Raw genomic sequence first — 21,151 nt, forward strand, 5'->3', positions numbered from 1 at the left:
TCTCCAATTTCAGATACTCATAGGATCGCTTATTAAATTATCTGAAGCAAGTTTCAACAACCGTTAGGTCATCAACAAATTTCCATCGATCAGGAAATTCCATCGATCAGGAATCATTTGTATAATGATTCTGGTATTTGACTACCTACGATCTATTAGTTAAGAAGGAGGCAACCAATTTCACCAGTAAGGGATCAACATTCAACTAACTGACAAGTTTCTCAACTAAAATATTGTGGTTAACAAGGTCAAATGCTTTCTGAAGGTCAGTGGAAATTAAATTTAGCCAGGAATTGGGCTTTTGGGGGATTTTCTCGGTGTGGTCAATAAGAGAAACGAGGTTGTGGGAAGTAGAAGTGGATTTTAGGCTCCCAAATTGCCTCAGGTCAGTAAGAGGTAGGATTTTTCCCTTTAGCCACTCTGCAAGGAATCCTTCATAAAGTTTCGAGAAAATAGGAGTAAGAGTAATAGGATGAACGCCTTCAGAATTTTGTTTAGGTTGACTTCTCGAATCACTTTTGTAAACTGACAAAAAATCTGTAATAAGCATTAACACATCCGTTAACTTTTCTTTTAAAGTCAATATTTTTGTAAAATCTGGTTGTAAGGAGGGGGCTGCCGTAACGCTGTCTGTTTGAACATATTTATCCATGCTTGTATTCAGTGGTTTGGCACGATACGTGCGTTGAGCCTTTGGAAAGAACTTCAAGATCTTGGCTCTGAGGTGGGACCGGGGAAATTGTAGGGCCGACTGATCTAGGCCCAGCCTCGTCAGGCACGTTTGGTTTTTCTGTCAAAAAGGAAAGGTGGCTGTATAGAGAGTCAGGAAAAGGAGCTGGACTACATAGGTCACATAGGATGCTAAGAATTCTTTTTCTTTCAACAGGGGTACGAGGTGTTCGAGGGAAGCAAGATCGGGGTACAAAAAGACCCGGAGAAGAGGTAAGGTTTACCTTGGATTTAGTGGAGCAACCAAGGTGCCTCCAGGAATCACTTCAATTGATATTTATCTTGGCACACTTTTCGGCCCCTGCGTGGAACCAAGAGTCACAATTAACAGATTTAATTGAGTTAGATGTAACTTGTAGTCTCCACTCTGGACAATATTGCTTTTGTTTTGCCATTTGGCCATACAAAGGTCAACAATCACGGAATGTCTCTGGTACAGTTACTTTGAACTTAAGGAGGCCTGATACGGTCAATCGATTGATTCAAGCATGATTGAACGTCTAGGAACCTGTTTGACGCTTGAGTCAAGCGTTGACGGTGATTGATAGCAAGTTTTAATGGCTTAAGTTGACGTGGGTGATTGTCCGTCTAGACTAGTTTTGTTAAAGTATTGCGTCAGTCACGCGCCAACAACAATGGTGTTGTTCGAAGCATGGAAAATATCACGAAGCATGCCAAATCTTTTTTTCATGGGTTTCAGATTTTGTTGACGATAAAATAGCAGTTCTCTTTCTTTTCTTTTAATTCGTTCGGTTCTCGTTCCGTATACACTCTGTCACACTCCATAATTTTATCTCACAATATCACCAGCAAATCACCGTTTAAATCCATCAGTGCTCCTTGTTGCTGTTAGCTGCACCGCTTTTCGTCTGCCGGACAGGAGCAGCTTTTCGTCTGCCGCTTATTTCCTGCCTAATATTTGCCCATCTTAAAGGTACAGAAGAGATAGTATAAAATTGAATTAAAAAAAAAAAAAAAAAATTTGAATTGAAAACGAAGAGGAAGGAGGGCTCACCTGTTCTTTAATATCTTGCAGTTGTTGTTGCAGTTTCACAAATTCCGTATTATTTACATCACGACAGCCATTATTTATCAAAACTTGACGAACCTCCAGCGGAAGACAGTGGCATACTTTGCACAGAATTCGTCCATTTATCCCATTTAGCACTCTGCCAATTAGCACTCGTTGGCCAATCTGATCCTATAGAGGAAAAATATCTAGAGATTTTGGTGTTCATTTCCGTGTTAGAATTTAGCAGTATTGTGGAAGTTTATTCAGATATAAGTTTTATTAATTTGTTTGTCTTTTGTTCTTTTTTTTTCTCTTGTTATGTTGTTTTTTGTCTTTTTCTTCAGATGATTTAACAATTTTTTTCCCCTTTTTTTCCCTGTTGATGAAGGCTCAAGAATGCGGAATTGGAATATTCGGAATTTTTCTTAATTTAATGTTTTGTTGTTGTTTTTAGTTTGTTGTCACTGCTTTATTTAACAAGGAAGAAAAACTCAAAACGCCAAATTTGGCCAGATTTAGCTATAAATATTTCTTTCTTCTTTTATTGTTATATTGCCTAATTTAGCGACAATGCTGTCCTTTTATTGTCTAACGTGTTCAAATATCCATTAAATTGTCTCATATACTGGTGTTATCTATGAAAATATAGAAACTAAGGGTACGTCAAAGTAGTTAGCTTATTCTGGAAAGCGGTTGAAATATGCAACTTAGTTAGATTAGCCAATTAATTAACAAAATAATTTATTGATGAATAATTAACTAGTTACACAATTTACTTAAATACATTCTTATACTACACTGGCTATACATGACAAATGAAACTCAGAGAGGAAAGAAAATAACAAAATGAAAAATAAAATAAAAAAAGGTGGTATTATGAAAATCTTGTTATCCAGTGACTAATCATGGATAAAAAGAAATCAGAATATATTTTGGAAAGAACCGCTGTTAAGTTGTGCTCCTTGCTAAACAAAAAAGAAAGAAAAAAAAAACAAAAAAAAAAACGAAAATCAAACCTTTCGAAGTTTACTTATCAACGACAGAACAGAAAGTAAATAAGAACCAGATTGGAATCAATGAAAAAAAAAACTACCAAGATGATTGGGCAATAATCCTTTGTTCTGCTATTGCTTTGGCTGGCTTACAAATTTGTTCAACATTTGATGGGCAAATAGGTTCTCTCAGGCTGTACTGGGTGAAAATATTGATTGAGTACTTCAGAATTAACCTGTCATAAAATGAGCTTGACAAAGTATCTCAGTATCTTTATGTACTGCTAAATTTTGGGTTATGTATTTTTTTTAATCTCAATTACCTCTTTAAAAGCTTTTTGTACGCCTTTTACAGTAGATATTAATATTGCCTCGTCAAAAAGAGCCTGAAGGGTCAGTTTTACGAAAGTATGCGAAGCCAATGCTGAATCAAAGTTGTCATTGTTATTTTGTAATCTCAGGGACTTATCTATTGAAATTTTGTGCTCATGCAAACGTTCACCTAGTTGTTGATGGGTCCTACCAATGTAAAATTTCTCACATGAACACGGGATTCTGTAGACACCACTACCCAGTACAGGGTCAGATTTAATTTCTCCTGAGTTGAAAAAATGTTCAACTTTTTGTTCGGTTTTGAAAGAAACAGAGAGATTATGTTTTTTTTAAATTTTTCCAAGTTTATCGCCAAGTTGATTTTCGTTGTTTTTTTTCTTTTTTTTGTTTAGCACTGAGGACGACTCGGCGGAGGTCCTTGTCGAAATATTTGCTTATTTCTTCTTCTTCATGGTTCGCCACTGGCTGACAAAATCCTCGTTTTTTCACCTTTTTTGATTTTTTTTTCATTTTGTTATTTTCTTTCCTCTCTGAGTTTCATTTGACACAGTTTACTAATTGACAATTAATTATTAAAACTATAAAATAATCAAGGCCGTACCCAGAGGGGGGGGGGTAACCCCCCGCCGTCCCCCCGAAATATTTGTTTGACTCATAAAAACGTAACAAAAATGGATATAAACAACTTTTGAGTGCGTTTTTTGAGTTTTTGTGTGTACCCCCACCCCCGAAAAAAAAAATCCTGGACACGGCCTTGAAAATAATTGAACACTTGATAAAACAATCCACAGCCTTTACTTTGCTTCATCATGAAAATACGATGGTCTTATAAATTGTTAAGACAACTATCCAAATTATATGGCATTTACTGTGTTCCATAGTATTCTTGTGTAATTTACCAGTGCTCACAGCGATATCAATTTCGAGTAAACACCCCTACTCATGGTACCTGCCCTTCTTTAGAAGTTTGAACTCCTTTTACTTCTACTTCTACTGGGAGTCAAATATTTCTACTGGGAGTCTACTTCACATGTCAACTGATTGTCAGATAAAGCTAATTGATTAATATTTTCAACTAATCTATGAATTTTTTGATTATTTATTCTTTAACTTTTTTTAAACTTATTATTATTCTATTACTATTACTATATTTATTTAATTATTATTGCTTATTTATTATGTATTATGAACTTACCATAAATATTATTAACGGTGGTAAGCGTGGTTATTTGTAATCGTGGTTATAATAACAAAAACGATTTGCTGTCGGTCTCTTACCTCTTACAAGTATAGCATTCAAAGAATCTCACCAAAGTGATGATAATACATACGCTTGTTGAATACCAACAAAATTTCCAAGTCAGAATGCTTCTGAAGAGACTATGGAGGGGGGAGTACTATTGCCAGAGGATGATGTGCTTAGTGTGTTCTCCGTGCTCCCGCAAACAGAATATAAGTATATTCAATTAAGTGTCTTAAGCAAAAGGGCGATACATTATGACTCCTATTTCTGGTGATTCATTCATATGATGAATGAATGAATCAGGTGATTAATTCATATGATGAATGAATGAATCAGGTGATTCATTCATTCCTATTTCATACGATGATTTTCAATCGATTTCAATGGGCAGATTAATAGAAACCCTAAGAGACATATAGCCACAGACGACACATGTTACTATACATCATTGTTTTCGTCCAATTATTAATGACTGAAACTTTAACATACAGGATTCTGAACGATATCAACTACTACATTATACAATGTAGTTAGATTCATAATTCAGATTGTAGTTAGAGTTCAACCTGTCAACATCTCTCTAAAGGATGCTCGAGACAGTCAACCATTTTGATCAAAAGCTTCCGTCAATCAATTGGCGTGTGCTTCAATCAACCCTTCAATCTTGACCAAAGCTAGTTTTAAATTTAATTTTAACTCACGGCTAGATTTTTAGTTTCAGTTCACAGTTGGGAAGTGAAGTATACCGTGTGTGAAATGCAGCATAATACTGATTTGGCGTTTCTTGTATGTATTTTGGTTGCGCTTAAGCAAAAACAAAAATAAAATAAGAAACGTCGTTGGTTTACAACTTCTTTTTCTGCTTGATCGCCTTGTACTCGTGGTTGGAGTTTATTCTTAAAATATTAATTTTATTTTTTAGTTCAGAAACTGTATAGTCTGGTTTCAATGTCTTTACCGCCCACAATATCCTGTCAAATGCCGCACTTTTCTTATTTCGGTTATAAAAGTCTTTACTTTTAACTTTCCATAACTGAGGGTGATCCCGGTGTACCTCTATTAATAAACATATAAACTCGCGCTTACTTCCGATGTGTCTTCCATTGTTGTTGGCGCGTGACTGACGCAATACTTGAACAAAACTAGTTTAGACGGCCAATCACCCTAATCAAGCGCTCGAGTCATTCAAACTTTCTATCAATCTTCGTCAACGCTCGACTCAAGCGTCAAACGGGCTCCTAGACGGTCAATAATGCTTGAATCAATCTATTGACGGAAGCTTTTGATCAAAATGATTGACCGTCTCGGGCCTCCTTTATGTGTGGTACATGCAATAAATCCTTTCAAAATTAAAATAATACTTTAATTTAATGTAAGTTAAAGTCATCAGGCTCAAGCTTTAAAGTCATTAGGCTTTACATCAGGCTTCAAAGTCATCTGGCTCAGGCTTTAAAGTCATCAGGTCAACACTAGAGCGTTGTCTCTGACCACTGTATATGAATAATTACAGTAAGATAACGGCTCAGTGATTTTTGGCTACTACATTCTCGGTGCATACAAACACATCTTTCCATTTAATCTGCCATCAGCAGTCCAGTGTATACTACCGTGGAACACGTATTTTCGCTGAAACTTTCTCAAAATGCCTTTGAAACCAACTCGAGACTTCTAAACCTACTTGTAATTTCTAAAAACATCTAATAATAACACTGCACTACTAATTACCGATTTTTATATATGTATTGGAATAAATTAATTTAAATTAGATTCCTTAAAATTTAGCGTTACAAATGTGAAATCAAGTTTCGCGTTCAAGAGTAATCTGACCTGTTTACCTGTGAAAAAATCTAATGTCGCTTATGTTTCTACTTGATTAAATGTTCTCCGAAGCACTTGCGTCTCGGAACGGCTTTGTATAATGGTTGAGATACGGAATAATCCAACTGTATTATATTTATATACATTGTCTCTGACTAGCAGGGATGCCTGTTGAATAACAGGCATAAAAAAATATTAGCCTATGGGTTCTTATGAGTATTGGAGAAAAACTATCCCCCTCCCCCTAAATCATAATTCAAGTCGTGTTGCCCCATTCCTTACTCACCATGCCATAAAAATGTTGCAGCTCCACCCGGGTTAGACTTGCCAACATTGTAATCTTGTAATCGAATTTTTTATCTATCGGCTTGTGTGAAATAGCTGAATCTTAGCTCCCAAAAACGTAACTTTTGTTCAAAAAAGAATATGTTCTAAATAAAATACATTTTAAAGACGGAAAAAACCCACGGTTGAATTCGCGCCCATGACCAGAACCATTAGTTCCAAAATTGGGAGTTGGATGCTCAACCTAGTGGGCTAACCGGGCTTGATAGCTTGTTTTATACCTTTGATGTATCTGCATTAATATAGAAATAATTGGATTTTTCTACACTAGAGACACTATTAGTTGATTATTATTGATATTATTAGTTGATTAATTATTAATTATTACTTGACAATATAGTTGACAATAATTAATTATTAGTTTACTTCCTCTCTTTTAGGATGGAAAGTATGACGTTGGAGGAGGGAATCAATTTGTTAGCTTGGCGGATCTCATTGAATATTATAAGAAAAATCCGATGGTGGAAACAACTGGAACTGTTGTGCATTTAAAACAACCATTCAACGCCACAAGGATCACTGCAGCAGGGATTGACATGAGGGTTAGGGAATTACAGGTACAAATGCTATCTTATATCATTCTTGACTCTATATTTCTTTTCCACATTTCTTCAGAGAATGTAGGGGGTTTTGGGTCAATTATTAGAGGGATTCCTCACTCCTTTATGTAGGCATGATTTAAATTCTGATGAATTAGGTTGCCAGTCATGTTATGAAATAGTGATAATTTGGTGATAATGGTGAATGTCTAAATGGTAAACAGGCGTTCAACGCCACGAGAATCACCGCCATTCTCAGTCTTTTTGTGCCTTGTTATGCCATTCTCCACTCTTCACTTTGCTTCCTTTTTATCTTCTACCTAATTCTTAGTTTTAGGTTTAATTCGTATGATTTATCTTTCGCTATAATAGCCTGAACGTTGGAATATTAATTCTAAATCCTTGTATTTACCATAATGAAGACTACGCTGGAAAATTCATGCAAATACATCCATTTTGCTTCCATATACTGGTTAAAGTCTAAACTTATCAATGAATTTGTGAATGAATAATCTACCTAATGAAACTTCTTGCTCATTTAAAAAAATATTGATTATAGTGTGTCGACAAGCTTATTTGTCGGGGTAACAGTGCCCTTTTCATTACGAGGATCTTTTTCTATGTAGCATAAAATATGAAATTCACATGCCTACCGGTACAGAGGGGGAAAAGATGAGGTGGATCATCATGAATCCTGCCAGGGAATTTATTGGGGGGGGGGGACAAGTGCTGCCAGGACCTTTGATTTCAGCAACTTTAAATAGTAATGTTTTTTTTTTAACTAGCAATGAGTTTCTCAGTGGACCTGTCTGCTCAGTGAAAATTCTTCCTTAGATAAAGCATGTTGATTAAACTTAGAATTGCTTTGGATTTGTGTTTGATGAGATTATTTCTGAAATTAAACTATGAGTTTCTGGAATGATTTGTTAAAGTGGAAGTATATAGAAATTACTTCTATTTGCTCAATATCACAAATTACCATTCAAAAACTAGCAATGAATTTTTCAGCAGACCTGGCTAAAAATGAAGTTTCTTTTTAAGTTAAGGTTCGTCGATTAGGCATGAAGAGCTAAGATTGGTGCGTTGACAAGCTTCTTTCCTAAATCAGATTACGGTTTTCTGGACTGATTTGGTAAATTAGAAATAGAGGAATGCTTGTATTTTGGTCAATATCACGAATTACGAATCTAGAATTACCATTGAGTTTTTCAGCCGACCTATCTGCTCAATGAAGCTTATTGCTCAGTTGAAATACGTCGATTACACATAAAGGGTTTAGAAATGGCACGTTGACAAGCTTATTTATGGAATTAGATTATGATTTTTTGAGGTGATTTGTTAAAAATGGAGATGGAGGAATTGCTTGTATTTTGGTTAATATCACAGCTTGTATCAATTTTTTTAATGTTGTTCCAATCTTGAAGCTTCTCTACTAATCAGTTCAAAAAAATTAAAAAAGTATTAGAAAAGTATTATTTAAAAAAAGAAGAGATTTACCTGACCAGTTGTTCTGTTTGCTGCTAACAAGTAACCTTTCAAAACCCAAGGTTAAATATATGCCGCTAAAGCCCAACGGAGGGTACAACTGTACCCCATTTGTTTTTCACAGTTCTTAGGCTAAATACCACGTTTGAAAGCTAAATTTTGTTAATATGTCTACTATCTAAATGCTATACACCTTTTACAGTTTTGTTTCTATCTCTCTGTGTTCTGCCTAACGGCAGGTCCATGATGCATAACGTTTCCACCCTTCTCTATCCTCTGTTTTTTTGTTTCATGATTGTGTTTCACTTCTGTGATCTGGAAAAGTTGAAAAAATACTCCGACCAAAATATTCTTAAACTGGAACATTTAGTAAATGATTAAACAAATGTTTACTTAAAAACTTGCACAATTATTATACATGTAATTAGTTCTACAATTAACTAATGCGATACTCCGCAATGAAAATCATGAGCACTGTCTCAAACGATAGGCATTGTTTCATCTCAGACTAATTATTTTCTCATCTTATATTAAATAAACATAAAACTGTGCGCTATAATGTCAAAGTGTTCTTACTTTTATCACTGTTTTTCAAAAGCAATCACATTCGTTACAGATTACACTTGTTATCTTCCTGGAATGTTCCTGGCAAATGAATTTGTGACACGTATCACATTTCGCTCTTGATTTTCTATCTCTGCCTCTAGCGCACATGGAGCAGCGACCAGAAGTCTTGTCGTCAGGCTGTGGCAAGTTTCGAGCTACTCTTTCATCAACAGCAACAAAAAGCTTAAGAGCATCCACTGTTTTCTTTCTTAGTCCAACGGGATTAGTTGGTCTTTCTCTCATCACAAGAGATGACAAGGGATTCTCCAAGCTTTAGAAGAAAGAGTCTCCGACGCGATGATGACTTTGGCTCCCAATCTGGATATTTGCCCATCCAGACACAGTAGGTGTTCTGTGCAGTAATGTCAAGCAAGTCATAAAATAACTGTAACGGCCATCACCAGTTTGTACTCAAGCAACTGCGATACTCGTGTAGCAACTTATCCGAAGCATCAACTCCACTTTTGGTGTGGTTATAATATTGAATTATTTTAGGCTTCAACTGCTCTTCCTCAGTTCCAACTGCCTTATCGTCATCCTGACTTGATATTAGGACGACAGCGTTATTTTTTTGGCACATACAAAACTATTTTAATATGGTTATCAAACAGGAGCATTGAGGACTTTACTCCACGTTGCCGATTTGCTTTCATTAAGATGGGAATGTTTCGTTTGTTCGCTCTCTTGGTTCCAACAACTGTTATGTCTCTGTCGAGCAGTTCTTCTGCCAGAGCATCATCTGTAAAGAAGTTATCCATTGTCACGCCATATCCTTTCTTGAGGTGTACGGTTAGATCACGGACAACTATCGCCCCCTGACCAACTTCTCATGTGCCATCAACCTGCATATACCTGTAACTTAGAGGCATAATAATTTCTGTTGTCTGCAAGAACCCAGACTTTTATACCATATTTTCAGGGTTTACTAGGTGTATATTGACGGGAAGGGCAATTGCCTCTGAAGGATATCATATGTTCGTCAATCGTCAGTTCAGGTCCAGGATTTATAGCCTTCGTGCAATTCCTGTCAAACTCATCGAATACATCACGAATAACTGCTAAGTTATCAGTAGACCTACGTTCTATTCTTGTTGCTTCATCGTCAAATCTGAGAAAGCTCTTCAGCTGCTTCATTCGTTCACGGCTCATAGTTGTCGGAAACACAGGGCGTTGATATGAAGCAGTCCCTGCCCACAGTGAAGATATTGGTTCCCTTCGACATTGAAGCACACCAGTCAGAAGGCATAAACCAAAGAGAGCATACAGTTCATTGGCTGTTGTTGCACGCCATTGCTTTTGCTTATCTGGATGCTGCTGATTCCACTGTTCATACACTTCTCTGCTCTAACGTTAGTTGCTGTAAATATCAATGCGACGATCTGTTGAGAAAAAAAATAATCGGAATGAATCGCTTATGTTATCCACATCTCTGCTATATGCCGTCAAGCCAGGTGCTACTTCCAAAATGTTATGTCTGGGTCGCCTTCCGCCTCTTGGTGGTTCAGCAGTCGACCATACACGACCAGATTTTGATGTAACATCACCTGGGTGTTGTTGAGTCGTTAAAGCTTCCTCTTGGCCGCTGTCTTCGGATGATGAATCATTCGACTTTATCTGATACGACATATCTGTATCGTTACTATTTTCAGAAATTGGAGCAATATCCTCAACATCAGTATCCACATCTCGAATACATTCATTATCGTCCACTTCACTCATATCTTCATCATAATTAGAACCATCATCGTCCGTAGAGTCCAAATTCAACATTTGTAGTGCTTCTGCTGCACTATATGTACGATTTTTATTCATTGCAAATCTGAAAATAAAAAAGCAATGGATGGAGTAAAAGAGTAAAATGGAGGAGTTATATGCCATGGACCTGCCGTTAGGCAGTACACTGAGAGAGAGAGAGAGAGAGAGAGAGAGGTAGAGATGACGCCCCTGACATCGCCTTCGGGTAAGGAACAGGACGTTAAATCCTCATTGATTGATTGATATATTGTAAATAGCTAAATACACACTAAATAGAGCCTACGTGTAAATGACTAGGTTAGTACTGTCGATATAATTATCTTCCACTGTCTACTGCTAGAAATCAAGTGACATGACAGCGAGAGCACGAGGGCCTACAGTTGTAGGTCTCTAGGCTAGCGGCCTGACTATAGCTACAACCTTCTAAGCCTGCAACCTGAATAGAGTGATAACACATGAGGACGATGTTGTATGTTTGGACTCTCCTAACCGACAGTGTCTAATACAGTCAAAATATTATATCTGCTCTCACCGGCCTATAAGGACTGGAACCCGTATTTCCCTATGTCCGCTGGGAGCGGCCTAAGGACCGGTATAGATTATAACTATATGTATCCTCTGCATAATTATAAATAAATAAAAGTCCTAAAAGGAATTGTGCTTATCTCCAAAAAAAAGTACAAAAATAGCAAAAATTACATCCTGCGGTACAGTTGTACCCCCCTTGGGCCATGAAGGGTTAAAGGTACACTTCTGTAGATTTTGAAAAGGGTTTGAAGAGTTTTTCTTTTAATTTCTTACAAATCTACTTCTATGATTCATCGCGAGACAAAGGAATCGTGCCAAGCTTCTGATACCCATAGAACACTCATCCGTACACACTCTCGCCAACCTCTCAAAATCATAATCCCCCCTACAAAACACTTCAAGTCTCCAATCACTCAGCTCCTCACATTCACACATTAATTGATATACACTCTCATCTAATCCTCCACACATTGGACAACAATAAGGACCAGCCTTTGACTTTTCCCTCCCAATAAACTTTCTTCTTTGGCCTAGTGGCAAAATATCATCCCTCATTTCAATTAATAACTATTTCATTTTTATTCAAACCACCTTAAAAAATAAAACTTCACCCCAAATTTCTTTCGACTTTCGAATAAAGACCCAACGTGGAATATTTCTTAAAGGGTTTAAGAGCTGGTCGTTTCCACTTAAAATATATGTTTGGCAATTTTTTCAGAAAGAAAATAGTATGTCATCCGGAAAAGGTGGATTTTGGGAAGAGTTTGAGGCTCTTCAGCAGCAGGAGTGCAAACATTTATATTCAAGAAAAGAGGGAATGAAACCTGAAAACCGTCATAAAAATCGATACAAAAATATCCTGCCATGTAAGTTCTTTGTTTAATTTTTTTTTTCTAAGTCAACGACTTGTGAATTGAAAAGATAATAACAAGACGCAGGTATGGACTTCCGTCCTGGTTCCTTCGAAAAGCCCAAATTCGTGGAATATCCAAATTTTCTTGTGATTTACGCGTAATGACAAACTGTAATGACGTGTAATGACGTAATGACACAATGTTTACGTGTAATGACGTAATGACAAACTTAGCACCTCTCTTGGGTAAATTATTGCGCACGTATCTGAAGATGCAATTTTGTAATTAGTTGAACTTTAATTATTTTTTTAAAATTTACTATATTTTTGACGTGAGTAGTTCATATTTTCGCATTTTACTGAAAAATTTTTATTTTAAAAATTTCAGTGTGATAGTTGTTATAGTCGTTGTGAGTGCCGTCTGTTGTGATAGTCTGTGATAGTCGTCTCAAGTGGTGAAACTTGTGCTAGCTTGGTGAGAATGCTGAGCTTACATTTCCTCAAATTTTTATACTTCTGAAATTATGGATGATTAAACTTAAAGCACCAAGGGCAGTGAAAATTAAGTCTGATAGTTGGGATAAGTTCAGTGGAGACTTACAGAACCATTTAAATCTTAAAAAATTTGTAATTTTCTATCTATCTTTTATCATTAAATTTCACTTTCTAATGAAAAACACCCTCCATATATAGTTATGCACTTTTTGGTGTTAGCGGTGCCACATTAAAAAAAAAAAAAAAAAAAACTGGGTGGAAAATAAGCCAAAAGTAAGCTTGATCATATAGCATCAAACAGCACAAGAAGTTGTAGCTTTCCCTTGAAGGTGTAGTTTTTTTGGGAATCAACAACTTGTTATTGTTTGAATTTTTACGGAATAAAAGCGCTGTCAAATTTCGCTAACTAGTTTTGCATATTTATCTTCAGGATTCAACTTGACAATGCTCCGAAATTAAGGGCTTTTCAATTCTAGCAGGCACTAAAAGAAGGAAACGTGGGTGGAAAACTCTCAAAAATTTAGCTAATTAGGTTTGTTTTTGTATTTTCATGGTTCAGATGTTTCAATACTGATGGAAATTTGGTACTACCCTAAGGAGTTTGCAATTTTAAAACAACCTAGAGAAAAATCTTAGAAAATCAGGGTCTACTACTCACAATTCACTGCAGCACCAAGCCACCCGAGGTCAACACCGCTGTGGACGCCACTCTCCATCCCAATATATACAAAGCTTACCTCTATACACCCTCCAAGAAGTCTTAATTTCCTTTAAATCCTTTTCTACGACCTCCTCCCAGCCCATTTAGGGACAGGCTGTTTTTCGTTTGTTCCATAATGGTTGGCTGTAAAGGAAGATATTTGGCTCCTTAATGGCTCCTTACTTTAGTTGAAAACCCTTTTCTATTTGTTTAATTACATTTCATGAAACTGTAAAGTTTTATAAATACAATACTTTTGGTGACGCACAAAAAACGATCAATATTGCAATGATCTCTGTTTCGATTTTGATGGGAAATCCAACAATTCGTGGTAATGAACTGTAAGTACGGAGCAATCCGGCTCAATATTTACCGAAACACTAAAAAACTGAATTTTGATACAAATTGACATATCAAAAGAATTGGCTTATGATGCTGATTTGAAATATATAAGTTTCTTTAAGTTTAGTTTTACCCATTAACACACCATCAGATTCAGTGTATCAAAGAACTCTACTGTAGAGGTTTCAAGCTCCTATCTGCAAAAATGTGGAATCTTGTAATTTTTGCCAGAAGAAAGATCACGGATGCGTGTTTATTTGTTTGTTTGTTTTTTTCCCCTAGGGGTGATCGTATTGACCCAGTGGGCCTAGACCGTCGAGAGAGGGCTCATTCTAATGGAAATGAAAGGTTATAGTGCCCTGCTTAAGTGACCAAAATAATTGGGGGGCAACTAGGCCCCCTCCCAATCCATCTTTTCCCCAAAATCGTTCGATGAAAATTTTGAGATAGTTTTTCTTGTTCAGCATAGTCGAAAGGCCCAATAACTATGTCTTTAGACATAAAATGACCCCCTTTAGCCCCTGGGGAAAGATTTTTAAGTTATAAAATTTACTCGTTTTTTTATTTGTTATTGGGACTGTGCATACATTTTTCGGGTGGGGAGGGGAGGAAGAATTTTCTCCTGGGAGGATTTTACACGGGGAGAATTTCCATGGAGAGGGAACGTGCCAGTTGGTGAACTTTTCAGGGGAAACTTTACACTTGGGGAATTTGCCAGAATTCCTAGAAGTTGGTTATCAAACAGCAAAAATATTTAATGCCTTTAGACTCAAATGATTATAAAAAGTAACGCATTATAAAGTAGTTTCCTCAAAGTAAAGCATTAAAACTAAGATTAAGAAAAAAGATTCTTTTAATATTTTTAATTTAATTTTGAATACCAAAAACCAATATATTTGACACCTTTATACTTCATAACTGTAAAAAAAATAATCTTTTTCAAAGCGACAAGTAGATGAATACAGTCACTCCTGGAAAATAAATAAATTATAATAAAACACAAAAACATATCCGTTCAGGGGAAAATATAAGAATTACCAGCATTCCTTTCAGGGGAGACATTTCTGATTATATTGGCTTCATTTATCAGCTCATGGGTACTCTGGCAATGCAAGCAAAAGTTGACGGCATATTTTTACCAAAATTGCCCCTTATTAAGTTGTTTTCCTTGTGTTTTATTTAAATTATACGAACTTTCTTGCGTACTACTAGCTGCACTAATTACTAATAAACAAATACATTTTTAGGATCACCATAAAAAGCTGATTCTTTGATTGAATGTTATCAATAGTAAGGCTCTTACACTTTAGTTATATGGTCAAAATCTATTGGCAGACAGTCAACAATGGGACAATACACATTTTTTCCATGTTTTTTTCATATTCTGCTTTTTTCTTTTGGTTTCGTTATTATTACTTTATAGGCCCAAATTCCTAGGGGGGGGGGGGTATGCCCCCCCTTGCCGGTGCCTATGCTTTAAGATTGATCTTGGTGGACAAAAATGTTTTGTGTTGACGTTATTGCCACTGACATTATTGGCGCTGAAAGCCCTGACTTTGAAATCTATATTTAAGAAAACTTAAATTTCAGATAAATATGCTTCAAGTATAACTACAGATATTACATCGCAAAAACTTTATTTTTTGGCGATCCAGCTGTGACCAAGCGAAACGAAAGACTTAAAGCCGAACTGGGCAGCCATGACAAAAACAAAGAGAGAAAAAAAATAACTAGATGAAACGAAACAAACGGGATTAAGACGTAGAAGGAAAAGACAAACTAAGACGATACAAACTAAAACAAAGAGAGAAAAAAATAACTAGATGAAACGAAACAAACGGGATTAAGACGTAAAAGGAAAAGACAAACTAAGACGATACAAACTAAAACAAAGAGAGAAAAAAATAACTAGATGAAACGAAACAAACGGGATTACGGCGTAGAAGGAAAAGACAAACTAAGACGATATTTTTTCCCCCTCTCTCTTTAACAGTAAATTTCTGTGGTCAGGTTTTAGATTATTTTTGACTTTATCTTTGTTTTTCGCGGTTAAAACTACTCGTATCGTGCAGGCGGTGTATCCTTGCCGTGTTTGGTATTCTTTCATTCTACTGGCCGTAGTCCCGTTTGTTTCCTTCGTCTTGATATTTTTTTTTCCTTTCTTTGTTTTGACCAAACGAAATATCGGACGTCCTCAAGGGGGGGGGGGTCTTGGGAAAAGATTTAAAAGGAATTGGTGACTAAAATAACCTTGTAGTGAACATATGTTTTGCAATTTATTGGACAAATAGATGGAATTTCTAATGGGATTAAGTGGGAAAGCGAAAATTTAAAAGGAGAGTGACCATCACGAGATGAATTTTTCAGCTCGGTGTTTTTTGAGTGCGTTAAAACTTTAGACTACTTGCCTGGAGTTTTCAGTTTTACTTCAAGTTTTGCTTTTGGGTTAAAAAAATTGGGTCATTCTGAGGCTTGTTGCAATCTTTTGAAAATTGAAAAATGATCAATAGGAATATTAAATATCGTTAGATTAACGAACGGGCGCTAAATTATGTTAGATTCACGAACGCACGCTAAATTATGTTAGATTTCATAAAACCTCCTCTGCTTCTCCCACTTCTGAATATAATTAATATTTTGTACTGGTTCATTGTCTTTTATGCTGTTAAGATTTTTTTTTTTTTCATCTGCTTGACGGATTTAAGCAAGTTTAAAAAAAAATAAGTTGTATTGCTTATTGTAAAAGAAAATGAATTATAATTCAGAATAATTTTTCTTAAAACAAGAATCGTATTCTGTGTGAAAATGAATGAATTAATTCAGTTATATGAAGTTGAATTTTTATGGGGCTAAGTTGTTGAGGTGGATGGCTGTGGGTGCAGTTATATGAATTATTCTTGAAGCACGATTTATAATCTTTATAGTTGAATTGTTTTTCGTTTTTACTCATTTTCATAGGGTTGGTGGCGTGTTTTTATTGCTATTCATTGGTTTGGTGGCGCTTGGGACAATGTTAAACTTGGCGCCCCTCTCCTTCAAAATTTTTTATGTGAACTAGTAATTGACTAACAGAATCACGTTAAAAAAAAATCTTGTCCGCGGTGCCTCCAGCCCCGGCACCTAGGATTGCTTGTTTCGGTCACCCCCCTCCCCTTCAAAGGGCCCTTATTGACACATGTATTCTCTTTATAGTTGACCACACCCGTGTTGTTTTGACTGAAGTTACTAATGAACTTGGGGCTGACTATATAAATGCCAATTATATTCGATTCGAAGACGATGTGGGTAAGACTGCTATTTTTCTCTTTTTTACTTCTGTTTCTTCTGAATTGTCACTATGACTTCTGATTAGAGTCTGAAACCTTTTTTTGTTTATTTTTTTTATGCTAGAAGAAATTAATTTTTGAGTTAAAAAAAAATAAAAATAAAGGCAGAGCTAACTACTGTCATTCTTATCCCATTCTATCTTAAACGGGACCACTTCGGTGGTGTCAGCTTAGGGGGGGGAATTTATCCCCCTACATTTTTTTGCTCCCTATTCCTAGATTTTGCATAACACTGATTTGGGTATTTTCATTGAAAAATATTGGAAACAAATAAAATTGCCCACCTCCTCCTACATTTTGGAAAATTCATTTTGACCCCCCTCCCCAAATACTCCTGAAGATTCTTGTGAATTGGTGTCACTGGTAGGGCTTTTAGATTATATTTATAAAATTCTAGTAGTTCCAAAAGTGTTTAATAAAATATGAAAGCAAATACAATTATCTGTACCATTTTAAACTTGTAAGCAAATTAGTGTGCTACAAAAGAATGTCAAAAAAGTTACGTGTTATCAATTACAAGTAGCTCTCCCCTCCATTTTTGAATGGTTGGAATTGAATCTTAGCAAAATCTGGCTAAAATTAAGAATTCTTTATTATCAAACAAAAGTCAAGTGGTCTGAGAAATCTTGATCTTCGTCAAATTTCACAATTTGTTTTTTCTTGTATTACGGAAATAATTTCGCATCAGATGAAGTTGCCAATTTAAGTCCCGCTATTATGATTTTATCAGGAATATTTTATAGCTCTTTGTAATAATTTGTATATAAATCAATATAAATTGTATATAAATCATCTTTGAAATTTCAAAATTGTAAAATTCGTGATTTTAGAGTTGTACGTAAGTCAGTAAGATATTAAAAGCCCATCTTCAGATAACCTTGATCAAAATTCTATCCTGTGGTTGATCTTTGGAAAAACTTGGTAGCGAACTGTGGTTTGATTTGGTATTGGCAGAGGGAAACTACCGGTTTTGATCTCGTAAATCCTTTGAAGCTAGCTGTGAAGCCTGTTGGACACAAAACTTGGAGTTGCCTTGGTCCTCCCCCTTAGAGAAATTGGAATGGAAGTTTCAACACGATCCCCCAGCCCTAAGAAAACATTGTAAACTCACCAAAACGTTAACTTCCGAAGTACTCATTTATGAATAAAAAAGGACTACGCCCTCCCCCATCTATTTAAATTTCGTATGCATCTGCACGCGTAAAATAATCTGATATCAATTTTTCCTCTATAGACGTAAGTTTCACCCGAAAAGGAATATATTTTCAGTATTTATTTTCCAATGAAAAAGACCAGCATTGGGTTCGAAACAGTGACCCCGAAATCAGGAGTCTGATATTCTACTATCTGAGCTAGTTGGGCTTGTTATTCGAGTTTGTGCCTTTTGTGTGTTAATTCGTACAAATAAACGGGTTTCGACTAAAGATCTTCCCTAGATTTACATGGGTTTATCAATCATGTCTTTAAAAATCGGTGCTTTTTTCTTATATATAGCTCTGATCACCAAGACTTTTCGATAAATTTTCAAAGAATCATATAATCTTTTACTTTGCAAACAAAGATTATTCTACTACCAATAGATGTTAAATCTATTAGGGGCAACAAGTTGCTGAATATTGAGATTTTAAAATGGTTGATTTTTTATTTACTGATTAGAGTTTGTGAATTTGCATATTTTGAGGCGGATTTGTATGCATGTTGTTAATGCAAAATTATAAAAAGGTCTGATCGTATAAGTACGATACCATAAATATAGCTTATTTGTTTTCCACAACAGTTTTTTCGATGCAATAAAAACAAATCTAGAAAATTAACAAAAAATATTAATTATGCAGAAAGAAGACGTACACAACACGTAATAAAAAACAATAAAAAAGACAAGGAGTGAGGATACTAGTGAGGATTATACAATCACTTAAAATGAAGAAGTGGGAAAAATAATTAAAACGGACCTATTGGGTCAGTATTGAACCTTAAGGTTGGCATGGCATCGACAAGCGAGTATTGTGCAGACATAATGGGATAGGAAATTCTATATTTTCTGACAAGCTAAGAGTTGTGAGTCCATGGGGGGGGGGGGGGGTAGAACATACTTTGCGGAAGGAAAGAGAATAGAGTGAAATCCTTACTTGACCAAATTGGTAAACATTTACCAGAGTATTGCAATTTATAAGTAATGCGGGAGGGCTATCAAATTGAAAAGCTTCTAAAGAAGGTGGATATAAATCAACCTCGAAACGTTATAAAAGACACAAATAAAAGTTAACTCGACGTTTGATGTGAGCTACCAAAAGCTAACAAATAAACGTTCAAATGGGGATAAATCCATTTATTAGACAGCAAAGACAGATGCAAAAGTCTGGATATTTCGATCACATGTAGAGCTATCGTCAACAGCAGAAATACTAAAGCGTTAAATTAAAGTTAACATATTTATACAATACAAAATAATAACTTCCGGCTCACAAATATTTTAAGGTTCATTCACTAGATTTGCCTGAGAGAGTTCATTAACAGGGTTCATCCGAAATCTTGAGTTCCAATCAAGCATATAACTATAAATTGACCATCATTTCTTTTACAATTAGAAGAAGAGGAAGATTTTGCCACCTTCATTAGTAACTCAACTTACATTTAGGCAATGTTAAAGAAGAAAATGTTGCAACTCAAGACTTTCGATGAGCCCTGTTAATGAACTACCTCAGACAAATCTTGTGAATGAACTGCAAACTATTTCTGGAAGATTATTATTTTGTTCTGTCTAAATATGTTAGTTTTAATATTAATGCTTTAGCATATCTGCTGATGACGATCGCTGTATATGTGATCGAAATATCCAAACTTTTGTATCTGTTTTCACAGTCTAATAAATAGACTTATTCCCATTTGAACGTTTGTTTGCTCATCATAGAAAGGCAGTGCGGTCTTGGAAAGAAATACCTAATTTAAGGTATTGCACCGAAAATACCCAAAGCTAAGGGTAGACGGAGGTAAGTTAGGTGACTGACTGGCTTGATCCTACTATTTTCAGAGGAGTGTCTTCTGGAGGCTCTTGCTCCCCGTTAAAATATACAAATATAGACTTCCTGGCAATAAATCGCATTAAGATTGAGTTTTTCTTATTCAAATTGTAACGAGGCAAAGACATCGCCAAGAAGCTGGATAGCATGGCTCAGTTTCAAAATATCGTCGGTAAAACAAACTGATGACATGTTATTGCCAGTAAGAATAAAAAAAGAGGGAGCAGCTGACTGAGCACTAAGGACTCCAGGGTTAGAAAGCGAGGGAGAAGAAACGATAACTTGAGGAGTGCCTTCTGCCACATGAACAGGAATGGCGGATGATTATATGTGACTCGAGGCAGGGCTTGACGTTTATAGGGGCTTAGGGCCACCTCCCTTAGACAATGGGTCAAGCAGTAGCCAAACTTTGAGACTGGAATATATGCTTTGGAGGGCACTAACATAAGAGAGACTCACCCCAGGTTTTGCAGCATGAAGAAGCATAGTGACGTGAATCAGCGAGTCAAAGGCTTTACGCACTCCTTGGCCTGCAATCACGACTGACGCTTTGACATCAATCAGTGTGTTAGCGACAGTGGACAATAGGTAGGTATTGCCGAGAATGGTTTGGAACCCTAATTGGTAGGATTGGACGGAACGCTTTGAATTTAGATGCTTGATAAAAAACAATCCTGATAGTATGTAGAACATAGTATGTAGGGCGGAATGATGAACACTGGATGTCAATTTTACCTTTTCTGGAATTGAAATTGGATGCTTTACTAAGAACGAAGGAGTTACAATGCTTTGAACGACAATCATTTACACAAGAAGAGAAATATGACGAACCAGCAGCTCAATGCTATGAAAAAATGCATTCTTATTATCAACACATGAAGATTTTTCTACGATCTCAACGCAGAATAGCTCGAATGTTTAATTCCGTCGAAACAACAAAATTGTCATGAGTACGCCTTGTAGAAAAGTATCACACTCTTTCATATTCCCACTGATGGGAGTTGACATTTTATTCATTTCTATATTCATA

At 35.9% G+C, this 21,151-nt stretch overlaps 1 protein-coding gene across 1 annotated transcript in view; it reads left to right on the forward strand.

Moving 5' to 3' along the window:
• LOC148949164 (tyrosine-protein phosphatase non-receptor type 11-like) overlaps positions 1-21,151 on the forward strand; it is a 58,386-nt gene that overhangs the window by 24,932 nt on the left and 12,303 nt on the right. Inside the window, exons 5-7 of the mRNA XM_089093215.1 lie at positions 6,853-7,029; positions 12,104-12,251; positions 16,968-17,060. Coding sequence (XP_088949341.1) covers positions 6,853-7,029; positions 12,104-12,251; positions 16,968-17,060 — 418 coding nt within the window. The remainder of the gene's footprint in view (positions 1-6,852; positions 7,030-12,103; positions 12,252-16,967; positions 17,061-21,151) is intronic.

The sequence above is a fragment of the Artemia sp. Qi Xiang Cuo genome, chromosome 8, assembly GCF_049724085.1.
Source record: "Artemia sp. Qi Xiang Cuo chromosome 8, ASM4972408v1, whole genome shotgun sequence".
In the NCBI taxonomy this organism is placed as follows: domain Eukaryota; kingdom Metazoa; phylum Arthropoda; class Branchiopoda; order Anostraca; family Artemiidae; genus Artemia; species Artemia sp. Qi Xiang Cuo.